At 55.3% G+C, this 15,194-nt stretch overlaps 1 protein-coding gene across 2 annotated transcripts in view; it reads left to right on the plus strand.

Moving 5' to 3' along the window:
• Positions 1-4,849, plus strand: part of LMO1 (LIM domain only 1) — a 40,868-nt gene extending 36,019 nt beyond the window's left edge. For both annotated transcript variants that reach the window (XM_081239625.1, XM_081239624.1), the window contains 2 exons: positions 2,489-2,614; positions 4,502-4,849. In XM_081239625.1, coding sequence (XP_081095751.1) covers positions 2,489-2,614; positions 4,502-4,607 — 232 coding nt within the window. In that variant the 3' untranslated portion in view covers positions 4,608-4,849. The remainder of the gene's footprint in view (positions 1-2,488; positions 2,615-4,501) is intronic.
• Positions 4,850-15,194: the final 10,345 nt, after the last annotated feature.

Consider the following 15,194-nt stretch of genomic DNA (forward strand, 5'->3'; position numbering starts at 1 on the left):
CTGCTCTGCCCTGCTCTAGCCCCAGCATCCTGCCTGCACTCATCCCCACCCCTGCCCTGCCCCTTGGACTCAGTGCCCAGCACGGGTCCTGGGCGGGCACATCTGTTACCATTGGGCACCCAAGAGAAGCTTCCCGAGGGCACCAGTCTGGCTCTGGCCCTGCCTTTGCCAGGTGCTTTTGACCCACCCCGTCCCTGAAATCTGGGAAGGGACGCCCTGGAGGGGCTTCCAGGAGCAGGTGGGGAAGCTCTGACTTCCCTGGGCCCCTCTGGCCTGACGGTCTCCTTCTCAGTCTCCCCAGGGACCAGCTCCCCATCTTCCAGGTGGGCCCTGGGATTAAACACCCCCATGCCTGGGGAGCCTGGTAGGCAGCCAGACCCTAGAAGAAGAGCTGCTGATGCTGGACCTTAAAGACCTGGGTTTGAACTAGTCCTGAACCTCTTCCCCGCCTCAGGTTACCCGTCTGGGAATGGGGAAAAGACTATCGCTTCCCCTCCTGGCATTCCTCAGAGCTCTAACCCACCCTCCTCCACAACCTGGCTCCTATTCCCCAGGGCTCCTCCTCCCCAGTGAACCCTCCCTTAGGCCATCTATGACATCAGCAAGGCTGGAAGGAGGCCACAAAGCAGGGGCCTTGGCTGACACCCAGCATCTGCATTTGGCTCCCATGCAGGCTGCTGGGTGGCGGCAGGGCCTTGCGGGGAAGGAAGGCCCATCGCATTAATTAGTAGGTCATGGCCAGGCTTCTTGGGGCTCCCTCTGCTCAGGACTGGGCATGTCTGGGGGGGGGAAGGCGGGGTTATCAGCAGAGGCTCCCCTATTTCCCCGAAGAGCCTAAGATTTACCTGCCTGCACCGTCTCTTTTAACTTCTGCCTTTGCAGGAGTTTTTTTTTTTTTTTTTTAAGGGGTGCTATAAACCAGGATGTGTGACTCAGTGCTCCTGACTGGGGCTGGAGGAGAGATGCTGAGGCCAGGAGGAGGGGTTAAGGATGCTTCTGGGGACTCACCCCTTGACAACCTGGAAGGGGTCTCCAAGTCTGGAGGTTTAGGACATCACCTGGGGGCTGAACCTACCAGGCTGAGGGGAGGTGGCAGACCATCTGACGAGTCCACAGGACCTGGAGAGGGACGACCACAGTACAGGATGGGCTCATCTACAGAGCTGATGCACCCACAAGCATCCTGGGCCCTGCCAGCTACTGGAGCCTGAAGGTATTCTCCTGGACTCTGGCAGAGGCTCAGGAATGACTTTGAGGCCTGGTGGGCCAGTGGGCCAGGGTGGGTGTGGGTATGGGGCTTCCTTGAGCTGCTCAGCCCCAGAGAATGGCTGTCCAGAGCCTGCCTCTCTGCAGTCACTTCTCATTGGACTGGTGGCCAGAAAGGCCCCTCTTGGCAAGCAGATGCTGTTGGCCCGGCCTTTGTCTGCCTTAATCTGAGCCACCAGGCAGCTCAGCCTGATGAATAATGGAGCCAAGCTCATCTGCAGGCGCTCGAGCTTGAGCTGGACAAATCAGGGATTAGAGGGCCTCCCGCCCGCCTCTCAGCCCCCTTGCCTCACTTGGGGCTTGCTCTGCCAGTCTGCAGAGCAGAGGCCTGGCTGGCTCAGACCCCTGGAACATTCAGCCAAGGACTGGCCTACGTGGGGGAAGGAGTGAGTTCCCTGTCCTTAGAGCTTTGCAACCAGCAGCTAAGAGGAGGGGTACCTGCCCCAAAGAGGTGTTGTGCCAGATGGCCTTGGAACTTCCTTCCTGTTTTAGAAGCACCTTTGAACAGGATCATCTAGTCCAGCCTTCCCATTTTAAAGAAGGATAAACTGAGGTTCAAGAAAAGGGAGTTAGGCAAGTCACACCATGAGTTGGTAGCAGAAAAAGACCATCCCATAGGGTTGTTGTCAAGATTAAATGAGTTGGTCTTTGGAGGGCCCTTAGAACAGTGCCTGGCACATAGCAAACGCTACATAGGCATTTACTAAAGGAGCTGTGACTGAGAGGTTACAGTTTTCACAACAAGCTTGTGAAGAATGTATTATGGTCCCCATTTTACCGTTGAAATAAATGAGGCTCAGAGAGACTCGGTAACTTGCCTGAGGACACACAGCCCATGATCAACAGGCTGTCTCTAAATTCAGGCTTGTGTGAGTCTGGAGTCCTTGCTCAGGGCCCAGCCCAGTGTTCTTCTGGTGACCTCAGGTGCTTGAGGGACCCCAGTGGAAGCCTGGGAGGGGGCATTGTCAGTGAAGCGGGGGGACGGGCAGCGTCAGCCAACACCTGGGTCCCCAGAGTCTCCTTCCTGGGTGAAGGCGCCAATTTCTCTGAAGCCTTCTCTCTTAGCAGAATCTAGACACTGTCATCTGTGCTCCTTCCCTCTTGCCCAGGCCCACCTGCTGAACCAGGGGGAGGGCAGGTGGGGCCCTGGGTGGAGGCAACTCCCCTGCCCCCCACACCACCCCAACAGGTGCCTGAAACCTCTGCACCCTTCCCTCTGCAGGCTCTTCGGCACCACAGGAAACTGCGCCGCCTGCAGCAAGCTGATTCCAGCCTTCGAGATGGTGATGCGGGCCCGAGACAATGTATATCACCTCGACTGCTTCGCCTGCCAGCTCTGCAACCAGAGGTGAGTGCTGGCCTGTAACAGACCCAACACGCTCAGCAGACCCCAGCTGACACCTACTGCCACAGACCAGGAGTACCATGGAGGCATGCATGCAAATGCGGGTTCTGTGTGTGCATGTTGTTGTGAGCATGTATGTTCATGCCTGTGTTTTATGTACACCTGAGCCCTGTAGCCAAATGTGTGCCCTCCAATACCGCGTGTACATGTTTGTGGAGTACAGCTCTGTGCAAACGTAATGGACGGGGCCATGCATGAGCTGTGTGCAGTGTGTGTAGTGTCCATGCATGTATTTTTATTTTTTTTTAATATATTTATTTATTTATTTTTGCTGCATTGGGTCTTCATTGCTGCGCACAGGCTTTCTCTAGTTGTGGCAAGTGGGGCTCTTCATTGCGGCGCGCGGGCTTCTCGTTGTGCTGGCTTCTCTCCGTTGCAGAGCACTGGCTCTAGGCACACGGGCTTCAGTGGTTGTGGCATGTGGGCCCAGTAGTTGTGGCTTGCGGGCTCTAGAGTGTAGACTCAGTACTTGTGGCACACAGGCTTAGTTGCTCCGCGGCATATGGGATCTTCCCGGACCAGGGCTCGAACCCGTGTCCCCTGCATTGGCAGGTGGATTCTTAACCACTGCGCCACCAGAGGAGTCCCATGCATGTATTTTTAAATGTCCATGTACGGGGTGGCGGGGGGTGAGTCTGTGTGTGCATAATAAATGAGCATGCCTGTGCATGCATGTTTTAAATGTGTGTGCACAAGGGTTCTCTATGCATGTCCTGTGCCGTGTGTGTGTGTGCTACATGCAGGAGCACGCATGGACATTCCAGCGAAAAAGGGTTCCCAGACCTGGAGGGTGAAATCCCCTTGGGGAGCCGTCACTCACTTCTGTGATTCTGGTTCCAGCCCAGCCTTGTTTCTGGTCTTTTGGCCCCTACTTTGTGCCCCGAGCCCCATGGGAGACCCTAGGGACCTAAGGAGCCAGAGCCCTTCAACCCTGGCTGGGGGCCGGGCCCCAGAAGGCAGGCCCTTTTCTCAGGAGCCCCCAGGTGAGGAAGGAGTTCATACAAGTGTTCCCAGAGGGTGAGGTCCAGAGGGACCTGCAGGGAATGCTGGTTTGGCTGGGGCTCTGCCCAGACCTACTGCTGGGAGGGCTCGGTGAAGTTGCAGCACCACCTGGTGGTTGAAGTGGGATCTGCTGGGACTGAGCCTGTGACCCTGGGGTCCCACGACAGCCCTCAGACACCCTGGGCACGCCTTTGGGGGAAGGGCTGAGTCCTCCAGTGCTTGAGGAGGACTGGGAGGGGCAGAGAGGTAAAGCAGGGCCTTCTTTGGGTTAGAGGGAAGATGGTGGGACAGGGTCACCTCCTCCTGAAAGGATGTTCCCGGAAACCCAGATTCTGTTTAGAGGAAGAGTGCCCTTCACTGAGCCATTTCCTTAAGCTGGTTGGAAAAGTCAGCCATTTTATCCCTTCCTCGTGCTCCATCTCTGCCTCTCCTTCCCTCTCCTCGGTTGGTCTTTTCCTATTTCTTTGTTCCTCCTCTCCTTCTCCCGCTCTGGCACTGAGGTACATTATTTCTACACCTCCCCTCCGACCCCAGCCCTGCTCCCACCTCCACAGGAGCTCTGACTATGTGCAAGGGCTGTGACCCGGGCTTATCTGTCTGTCTTACACCCCAGGCTGCAGGGCCTGGCCGAGAGACTTTCAGGGATCCCCTCTGGATTGACGGGGTGTGCATGGGACTTTCAGGGACCCCCGGAAAGCTCGAGGAGCAGACTCCCCGGGACCTCACTTCCCGCACGTCCACTTCCTGGGCCGGGTGGGGTCCTGTCTGGATCCTCCGCCATCCACTGGGACCCCTCCATGGCCTCTCTCTCCTGCTTGGATTTTCCAGATTTTGTGTGGGAGACAAATTCTTCCTGAAGAACAACATGATATTGTGTCAGATGGACTATGAGGAGGGGCAACTCAATGGCACCTTTGAACCCCAGGTTCAGTGACGCCCGGCACCTGGCCTCCCGGCCCGTCCGTCCGTCCGCCCGCCTGCCCACCCGCCTGGCTGGCCAGCCGCTCTCCTGCCGATTACAACTCCTCTGTCCTCGATGGGAGGAATGGCCCTTCCTCCACCGCCGCCCGTCTGTGTGTGACCCCTCCTGGGGCCAGGCTGGGCCTGTACAGTCTGTCTTCTGTATATAAATGGGAACATTTATTTTATGAGAAATGTAATGCGATTTTATTACTGGCGTGGATTAAACTTATGAATGTTTCCGGGGAGGTTATTCTGCATTGATCACATGACTGACACAGGCCTGGGGCCCCTCCCCTTGGCTTGGGAGTAAAACCAGACCCTGCCCTTGGTCCTTGGTGGGGAGGGGGCCCTGGAGCAGGACACGGGGCTCTAGTGTATGCCGTTGCCGGCAGGGCGGCTCCAGGTGGGCTTTAGCGGGAACAAGCTGGAGGGGAGGGGACAACCCCAAGCACCCCCTCAGCCAGAAGGTGGGGCTAGGCTGTCCTCACCCTCCCCTGGCAGAGCATATACCCTGGCCCCCAAGATGAAAACCTCCCTTCCCTGGACTCCTGTGTTGCATCCACCATTGAAACCCCCCCAGACTGCCCAGACAGGGACCCAGCTCTGGTCTACCTCCATGGTAGGACCCCAAATCCTGAGCTCCCTGCCATGGGAGCACCATTCTTAAACCCCTCTTAACCTTCATGGGGACGGACAGCATTTGCTGTCTCTTCCTTACAGCTTGGGCACAACCTGGGACCTGCCTTTCTTCTCCCCTGGAGGAGTGAGAACAATTCTGTTTCCCTGTAACTCAGCCCACGGAGGCGGGAGGGTTTCGTTCATTCAGTCGGCAAATCTGTCTGTCTCAGCCCCGCGCTGCAAGTACCAGACACAAGGATGAATCATGGACTGGACACGGTCCGTGCTCTTGAGGAGAAGGGGGAAAGCCAGGAAAACAAACAGAGCACATCAAGGTGAGGATGAACGCCATGGGGAGGCCTGGGACAGGCTGGTTCCCTCCAGCAGACATGGGACCATTTGTGACGACTGCAGAGTCAGACAAGTCAACAGACACACAGTCAGACACATACGTGTACTGGCAAGCAGGAGAGATGGACACACAAGTAGATGGATGTGTAGGCAGAGGTAGGTAGGGACAGACAGAAAGCCAGCAGGTACTCAGACTGGAAGGCAGCCAGACATCCAGCAGCTGAGCTAGGCTCACCCAGGGCAGCAGGGATGCTGTCTTGGTCATGGCTGAAGCCATAGTGCCGAGCACATAGCCTGGAACTGAAAAGGTATCACTGAACAGTATTAAAAAGAGAGGCTCCTGGGCTTCCCTGGTGGCGCAGTGGTTGGGAGTCTGCCTGCCGATGCAGGGGACGCGGGTTCGTGCCCTGGTCCGGGAGGATCCCACATGCCGCGGAGCGGCTGGGCCCGTGAGCCGTGGCTGCTGAGCCTGCGCGTCCGGAGCCTGTGCTCCGCAACGGGAGAGGCCACAGCAGTGAGAGGCCCGCGTACCGCAAAAAAAAAAAAAAAAAAAGGAGAGCCTCCTAGGGTCCAAAGCCTGAACAGAGAAGGCTATATGGACAGGCTCCCCTGACCATCAGGCCACTCACTCCTCCTTCCCCAGGGATGGTTTTTATCCTGGCCACAGACCAGAGCCCAGATGGAGTCAGCCTACAGCCTCGGCCTCTGCCTGCTCCTGGGCAGGGAACTGGCTGCCTGGGCAAAGCGGGGACGTGCTGCCATCTCACGTCACCTGCCCCCAGGCCTGCTCCTCCACTTGAGTGAAGCGGGAGGATGGCTGAGCTATTACGGGCGCTTGGAGGAGGCTACATCTCCAAGAGATGATTTTGTGGCCAGTGGCCCAGTCCGTGGGAAGGAATCTTTAGGGCCAAGGATCTTGGGGTAGGAGTTCTCTACTTTGGGGCTTACCACCTTCTATGAAGGAGCCGCACCCGTGTACGTGAGAGAAAAGAGAGGCTTCAGTGGGTATATTTGCGTGAGTCTGGTGGGTATATTTGAGTGGGTCTGGTGAGACCAGGGAGCTGTCGTCTGTGTGTGACCATGTGAGATTGTGAATGGGTTTGAGCACATGAGCTTGAGGCTGGAGTCTGTAATGAGGGATTTTTTTCTCACTCAACATGAACATTATTTCCCTGGACTGTAGCAGAGCCCTCAATGCCAGACCCTCCCTGGGCCCTTATGTCTAGGATGGCTGTGCCCACCCCAAGGACCCAAGTCCTAACTTGGGAGTCTGCTGCAGATAAAGTTGTAACAAGTTAATTACATGGTTATCGAGAGATAACGGAGCCACTCGAATGCAGTTTCTGGGCAATTACAATTGTTTCCAACAGAGTTACCATATTGCAGCCATGAAATAACGTGTCATTTTGCAGTAATTATGTAATTAACTTGTCTCATACTGTAGGTTGCACAACAATTAATTCACTCACAATGAGATCGACTCAAAGTCAGGCAGCCGGGCTTTGAAAGCCCCCAAGAGCAGAGCTGGCCTTCTAAGATGACCCCAGCCCCACTCTGCTTGCCCCATACCTTGACAGGGTGCTTCCTCAGCCTAACGTGGCATGGAACGTTCCAAGTTCAGCATCATGGCTCCACGGACTGCTGCCTAACCATCCTCATCCAGGAAATGGGGATGATCTGTTTCCTGGGACAGCCACAAGGCTGAGATCTACACTGTGAAGTCCTGTGCTTACATGAGCTGGGGTCACCATCCTGGATATCATGAGGTCCTGAGTAGGAAACCCTTTGTACAGGAAGACCCATAGCCGTCCACAGCTGCCCCCAGGAAGAGGCCACACAGGCATTGCCTCGGCAGGTGTAGAGCCAGTGGTGGGGGGTGGGGGAGACAGCCAGAGAGGAGACCGATCTCTCTCTGTAGCAGGGCAACCAAGCTGGGGCTAGAATGGCTACTGGGGGCCGGGGATTATGCACCTGGAGAGGATTTGCAACCCCCAGAGGAAACCCAGGAAAAGCCTGACCTCCCCCACCTCCCCAGCCACTGTGTATGAGAAACTTGTGTAAGTGTAGGGCATGAATGGTCCTGACCTGGTTCTCCCTGAGGCCGTAGCTCACCACAGAGGATTGAAGATGAGGAAGCCAGGGAGCACTGAATGTGAACCATTAGAGGCTGTAGCAGCTCAAGCCTCAGCCTGGGGCTTGTGGGTAGTGGGGATGTGGAAAGCCTTGCACTAGCTATGCACAAATCCCCTCCATCCCCAGCCAGCCCCTGGGACCCCATCTCCCCACCTGCTTTCCTTAGTGCCCTGGTCTCAGAGATACTCTAACAAGGGGCCTGGGACCCATGGAACATGACACCTGCATATGCCCCCGCTCCTTGGTCTGAAGCTGGACCACATAGTCTGTGTTTGGAAAGAAGTTTGATTCTACCCTTGACACTGCTGCAGGGCCCGTCATGGCATCTCATATGGGTCCTCTTCTCCTGGGCCTGGTCCCAGAAACCATGCCCCACATCATGAGACATGTAGGAGCCACAGGTGGAAACCACGTGAAATTCCTGCCTGGGAAATCTCATCTCTACATGGAGATAACTGCTCTCGCCCTTAAAGCTGTCAGAGATAGGCAAGGCCAGACTCAATCTGGCACTGAGTGATCCCCAGCACCACCCATCTGCGGATGCTGCCACCAGGTGAGAGTAGGTTAAGGAAAGATGCTTTGTAGCTGTGACTGTGCATCACTCTTGGTGAGAATTCCAGTGAGAGAATTCTGTCAGTCTGCAAGTCAATATTTAGCTATATGTTACCTCCCAAACTATAATTAGCTAAAAATGAATGAACAAAGATGAGCTGATACGAAGGTAAGTTGGTCCAGAAAAATACTTGATCAAGATTGGTTGGGCTTCCCTGGTGGCGCAGTGGTTGAGAGTCCGCCTGCCGATGCAGGGGACGTGGGTTCGTGCCCTGGTCCGGGAGGATCCCATATACCGCGGAGTGGCTGGGCCCATGAGCCATGGCCGCTGAGCCTGTGCTTCCGGAGCCTGTGCTCCGCAACGGGAGAGGCCACAGCAGTGAGAGGCCTGCGTACTGCAAAAAAAAAAAAAAAGATTGGTTTATCATGAAAAAATGATCAGATGAACCAAACACATACCCAGACACGCGCACACACAGCTAAAATCCAGAAAAGAGTGCTGGTTCATCAGTACCTCATGAGCAAACCTCATCTCTGCTCCTGGCCCCTGGGGAAGACTCTCATACTGCTTTATCCCAGCAAAGATAGCAACCTCCTACCCCCAGACACGAGGTTGAAGGGTGTCCAGATCTCTTCAGACTCTTGGTAGCTCCAGAGTAGATTGTTCCTGAGCTCCCTCCTGTTGGGGCCATTTTCCGTCACCCAGCAATAGCCCCTCCAACCAGTGGGTCTGCCCGCAACCTAGCAACACCTCTCTGTTTCTGCTGCCGTGTTGAGCCCCGAGGCTCCAGTGAGGCCACACTCACCAACTCTCCCCTCGGGGCTGGGTCCAGTGCTCACATAATAAGTTTCACATCAAACTTCTTTCCACCATGTGGTTTCTCCCTTTCACCACCTGTACCCCCTTCTTGGATCAGGGGACGTCCCTTGCTGGGGCTCCTTCTACCTGGGTTAGACCCTCCTGACCCTCTCTAGGGGCTCAGGGCTGCACCTAGGAAGGGGAACGCCATTGCTGCTCAGGGCATTCTTCAGGGGTGCAGGGCAGAGGTGAGAGGCACTTTACTATGAAACTGCTGTAGCAGGAAGAGGGAGAAGCTGGGCCAGGCCTCAGAAAGGAGGGAGAGAAATTAGCTTTTAAAACCTATTTCCAGTGGGGGGAAAAAGACCTGGATTCAAATATTCTGGACCCTACAAAATGGTTTTTATTCTGGGGCAGCATCCATCTTTCTGAGAACTGATGGAAACCCTCTGTGCGGCTGGGTTCCCCAAAACACTGGTTTCTCCCTCTCTCCAGACCCCAGGCTGCACACCTACCCAAGGCTTCCGGTAGGTGCTGCCTAGACCCCGATTCTCTGAACTCACATGCTCGGAGCCCAAGACAAGCAGGCCAGTCCCAAGTCTGTCCCACTGGCACTGGGTTTGGCAGAGATTATGGCCTTTGCAGGGAAAGCGTGAGTCCCTCGGGGGCTCAGGCGCCCTTTGGCTGCCTGTGGCCCCCAGGTTGGGGGTCTGCATCCCCCCATTCCCCTGCCTTCTTTGCAGGCACAGCCAGGTTCCAGAGGAGAGCTGGGCCAGGGGCTCTTCCCTCAGCTTGACCTACAGACTCACACCTCCTGGGTCTGCTCTGTGAGCAGTGGGAAGCCCTGTGGTGGCCAGAGTTCTGGACGGCAGGTACACTGTTGTCTTCCAGAGTCTGAGGTGCTAAAGGGACTGAGGCAGTTCCCAGGCCACACCTCTCGTTCTACCTGGTCTCCTGCTGCACTTGGGGACCACGGGGGCTCTCCCCACAGGGGGCCAAAGGCTTCCCCCAAATGACCCAGGCTCCCCTTCTCCCACCTCCCTCCCCATCTGCCAGCACAGATCAGGGACCACTTACCTGAGACAGAGGAACACAGAGACAGGGACAGGTGAGGGAGGGAATGAGGGGGGGGCAGGGAGGGAGGAAAGGAGAGAGGGAGGAGAAAGGGGACGTGGGAGAGCTGAGACACAGGGCAGGAGAGAAGGGAGAGAGAGTGGGCAAAGAGTCTGGGAAGAATCTTCTAACTGCAGGGAAGGCGTGGGGTGAGGGCGACAGTGGTGGCAAAGGACAGTGTGACATGGTCGTGGCATGTGGCTCAGGAGCCAGATTACATGGGTTCTGATCATAGCTCCTCTGTTTGGCAGCTGTACAGCCTTGGGCAGCTTACTTAGCTCCCATCTTACAGATGAGGAGTTTTCTCATCCTTACAAGGGGCGTGTTGATGGTACCTACTTCTCAGGGCTGCCTTGAACATTAGCTGAGTCGCCACATGGACAGCACATACTCACAACTGTGACCGGCTTATGGTAAACCCCAGAACATGTAGTCACTGCTGGAACATTCTCTATATACATCCAGGTCTAGCTCCACTTGTTCTGAGGCCTGGGACACTCCCATAGGAGGCCTGGGCTCCCCACAGCAGCCTCTAACTGCATCCCGCAGGCTGTTCCTGGGCATTGGTGTGTGCTTTATGGAAAGGGCACTGCACCCTGGGACCAGTGTGGGACAAACTCAGTGGGCTTTCATAAGTAAAAACACGCCTAACCCACTTGAGCCACTCTGTAACTCTATTAGGGAAGTGCTATTTTTATCACCCCCGTTGCTATGGGTGCTATTATTATCATCATCCCCATTTCACCGTTGAAGAAACTGAGGCTCAAAGAGCCATTCTAGTAAGCAATAGAACCTCGATCTGAATTCAGACCTGTTCTAACTCCAGATTCCATACAGGTAATTCTCATGTGAAATGGACACCTAGAGGCAGCCCTGTGCAGTGGAAGGATCTAGGAGTGCACAGTAGCTTTTACCCATGACAGAGCCCCTGGACCTGCTGCCCTACCCCTGTGTCTCACTACAAACCATCCCCCAACTGAGAACTTGTTTCTTGGGTAAGGAGGGCCCTTGGGCACTTCTGTCCCATATTGCACATCCTAACTGAGCCTGTCACTGGTCCTGGCCTATGCTGGGTGCTGAGTGGGATGAGCAATTCCAGATGATGGAGTCAGAGGCAGTGCAGGGTGGAGCAGTGGTGGGACTCCAGGCAGCTCATCCAGTCCCCGGGCTGGAGGTTTCTCAGTCATCCAATCGCTGGGCTGGAGGTTTCTCAGTCATCCAATCCCTGAGCTGGAGGTTTTTCAGTCATCCAATCCCTGAGCTGGAGGTTTTTCAGTCATCCAATCCCTGAGCTGGAGGTTTTTCAGTCATCCAATCCCTGAGCTGGAGGTTTCTCGGGAAGGCAGTCCCCAGTGCATCATCATTCATTCAGTCAGGGAACCAGCCTGCCAGCCAGTGAGCAGACGTGAATCAAGTGTCTGCTACATGCCAGGCATGGTGCTGGGCGCAGAGGAATGGAAATGCCAGTGGAGAAGGCAGACAGGGTCCTTCTCTGTGTGTAGTTTACAGCCAGCCTAGTGGGGGAGAGAGATGATAAACAAATAGATCAATAACAAGCTAAATATAGTTCTGAGTAGCTAAAGGGAGGCCTACTTTAGACAGAGTGGGAAGGAATGACCTTTACTGGCCCATTCTTCATTTATTTATTTATTTTTTTGCGGTACGCGGGCCTCTCACTGTTGTGGCCTCTCCCATTGCGGAGCACAGGCTCCGGACGCACAGGCCCAACGGCCATGGCTCACGGGCCCAGCTGCTCCACGGCATGTGGGATCCTCCCGGACTGGGGCACGAACCCGTGTCCCCTGCATCGGCAGGCAGACTCTCAACCACTGCGCCACCAGGGAAGCCCTCTGGCCCATTCTTATGGACCATCTTAATCAAAGGGCTCACTTTGGGGAAATTGAGGACCAGAGAGGAAGCAACGGCTAGGGCACACTGTAGCCAGCCTGGTCTGGAAGCCTGACCTCCTGGCCCTCAGCCTGGCCCAGGGCTCTGTCTCCTGCATCCTGAGACCTGCATTCCAGCCAAGGATCCTACTTGGGCACACAGTGCATGGAGGAGAGAAAGCATCACTCAGCCCTGATGCCTGCTCACTGCTTCTCTCCCTTTGTTTTCCAGGTTAACAAGAAATCGTTTTCCTTAAAATACCAAGAAACTGGGCTTGGGTTCTTGGCTGCCATCGCAGGTCTCCCTGCCCCATAATACCACTAACTTGGGCCATGTCGGCTGGATCCATGGCTTCTGGGGAATTCTAACCTGCTTGTTCTGAACACCTGGAATTACTGCCCTCCACAGAGGAGGCATCAAGAAAGTAGGTTTCTCTGCAGACTCTGCATGACCAGTTTTCCAGGGAAAAAGATTTGCTGTAAAAGCAGGAATTGGCAATGCACAGAGGGCCACAGGACAATGGGACCAGCATGACCAATCCTCCTTTTCCTCTTCTCCAGACCTCACTACCCTCTGCCTGGCTGGTCTGTTTTGAGGGGGAAGAGGTCCAGGTTGAGGCTCAGCCTCAGGGTTCCTCATGGACTGTCCTGGCCCAGAGAGGGGCCAAGGCAGGTGGGTTTCTCTTAGCTGTGCATCACAGAGCTGAGGCTGGGGACTCCTGCTGCTGCCAACCGTGCACCCCCTCAGGTGCCCCCCGGAGGAAGGGTTGTTTTGTCTGGCTCCTGTGGACACCCCTCCTGCTTCATCCTGGCCTTTCATGCAGGGCCATGGATTTCCAGAATCCAGCTAACACCAGAGCCCCTTGCTTCTAGGCTGGAGACGCCAGGCGACCATCCCCCCCATACCCTCTCACAGTGAAGAACTATGGGGGACTTGGCATAAAGTAGGGCTGGGGTGGACACTGGCTCCGTGAGGCTCAGGAGACCCTGGACCCCCTTCTCCAAGTTCCCACAGGCTGGGTGCCCCTCAACCTGGGGCCCAGATGGCCTGGCCTTCACGCCCTCCCCTGCACCTGTCTTCTTATTTAGGGCCTGTTTGGAAGCTAATCCCTGTGTTCATTCAGTGACCCCTCCTCCCGCCCCTCTGCTTTCATTAGAAACAAGAGAGCTAATTACTAACCACTCTGAGGCCCCACCACAGGCCATTTTAGAGCTGACGCGAGGCCCTTAAAATGGGATTTAAAAACCCCATTTCCCTGTAATGAAGCGGGCTGCTCTTCCCTGCCTGTTAAGGCTAATTACCACCACTTCCCATCTGCAGAGGGATCCTGTGCCTCGTCCTCCCACCCAGCCTCAGGCTGTGGCTTTTTACAGAAGCCTTCCGGCTGTTGGGCAGGGACGCAGTGGAAACATCATCAGAGGATCCTCTCCCTCCAGGCAGATGCCCCAGTGAGTTCAGGAAGGCTGAGCTTGGAGGAGACTGGGCAGGATGGGCCCGAACTGGTAGGGTTGGATGAAGAGAGAGTGTTGAGGTGGAGGGGTAAAGGGAAAACCAGTGCTGAACTGTGGCCATCATCCCCTCCGGAGCTTCAGAATTTCCCTGCTTAAAGGCAAGGCTTGAACAGGTCCTGTAGAAGGGAGAATGGGATTAGGGCTGTGGAGCTCCCTGGGGCTCTCCATGGTCCTGAACTGTTTGAGGCCGACCCCTTTGGTCCTCAGTCAGCCGCAGAGTGGAAGGAGTGGTGGAAAGCACCTCCAAGTATTACGATGGGGGCTTCGCCTGGAAGACAGGAGCTCACTGCCTCCAGAAGTAGCTGGATTCTAAGGGAGGCCCCTGTTTAGGCCCCTCTAACTCCAGGAAATGATGCCAACAGTGCCCTTCATTTTGACTTGTCTTCTTCCCCTCTGCCTCCTGTCTGGGACCTGCAAGGTGGAAAAACCAAACTAAAAAAGGGCAATCTGGGCTTCCCTGGTGGCGCAGTGGTTGAGAGTCCGCCTGCCGATGCAGGGGACACGGGTTCGTGCCCCGGTCCGGGAAGATCCCACATGCCGTGGAGCGGCTGGGCCCATGAGCCATGGCCGCTGAGCCTGCGCGTCCGGAGCCTGTGCTCCGCAACGGGAGAGGCCACAGCAGTGAGAGGCCTGCGTACCACAAAAAAAAAAAAGGGCAATCTTGGTTTTTTTTGGCCATGCCACATGGCTTGCAGGATTAGTTCCCCAACCAGGGATTAAACCCGGGCCCCCTGCAGTCGAAACACAGAGTCCTAACCACTGGACCGCCAGGGAATTCCCAAGGGGCAATCTTAATTTTTGTCATATGTGTAAGTTTGTTTCATTTCAAGAATACAATTTTCTTTTGCACTTTAGATATTATATTTATTTTAAATCATATGGGGGTGCCCTAACGTTGTTTCCTTAATTTAGGGCCTCTAACTTGGGCTCCCAACTCCATCTGGCTCTGCTCTCCTGTGTTCACTGGGGGATTTGCTACATAATCCTAGAGGTCCCTCCCCTCCCACATTCTGGGAACCCTTGAGTCCCCTGTCAAAGGACATGTGGTGGTAGGCTGTTACTGCATGCTCTCTTCCCAGCCCCACCAGCAGTAGATGTCCACCAATGTTTAGCCCATAACCTGTTAGAGTGGGAATATAAGAAGAAAAGTGGCATGGCCTGTGCTGCTGGGGACCCCCAAGCCTCCACAGTGCAAGCCCTGCCTCAGGCCAAGCAGGGGTCAGACTCTACCTTCCACCACTGGCTTTGTCTCTTGTGACCCTCACCACCAGCAGCGCTCTGTAGAGTGAAGCATCGTGTTCCTAACCCCCTATCCTCTACCAGTCCTGTACACCTTCAAGCTTCACCTTCTGAGTTTTGCAGGAAAACAGGCAAGGATAAAAGCTCCACACAGAGGAAGGGGCACAGATCCCAGAGTCCCATAGTACATGTAAATTCCGGGCTCCTGACCCCACCTGGGTGATGAGCAGATCCCCATTACACTTCTGGTTGCCTTTATTCCCTAAAGGAATGCTCACATTTCTACCTACCCCCACTGCTCATCAGTAGCCCCTTTGTCCAGCAAAATAATGCCCTTAGGCCTGAAGAGACTTTA

The sequence above is a fragment of the Mesoplodon bidens genome, assembly GCF_964165515.1.
Source record: "Mesoplodon bidens genome assembly, chromosome: 7".
In the NCBI taxonomy this organism is placed as follows: domain Eukaryota; kingdom Metazoa; phylum Chordata; class Mammalia; order Artiodactyla; family Ziphiidae; genus Mesoplodon; species Mesoplodon bidens.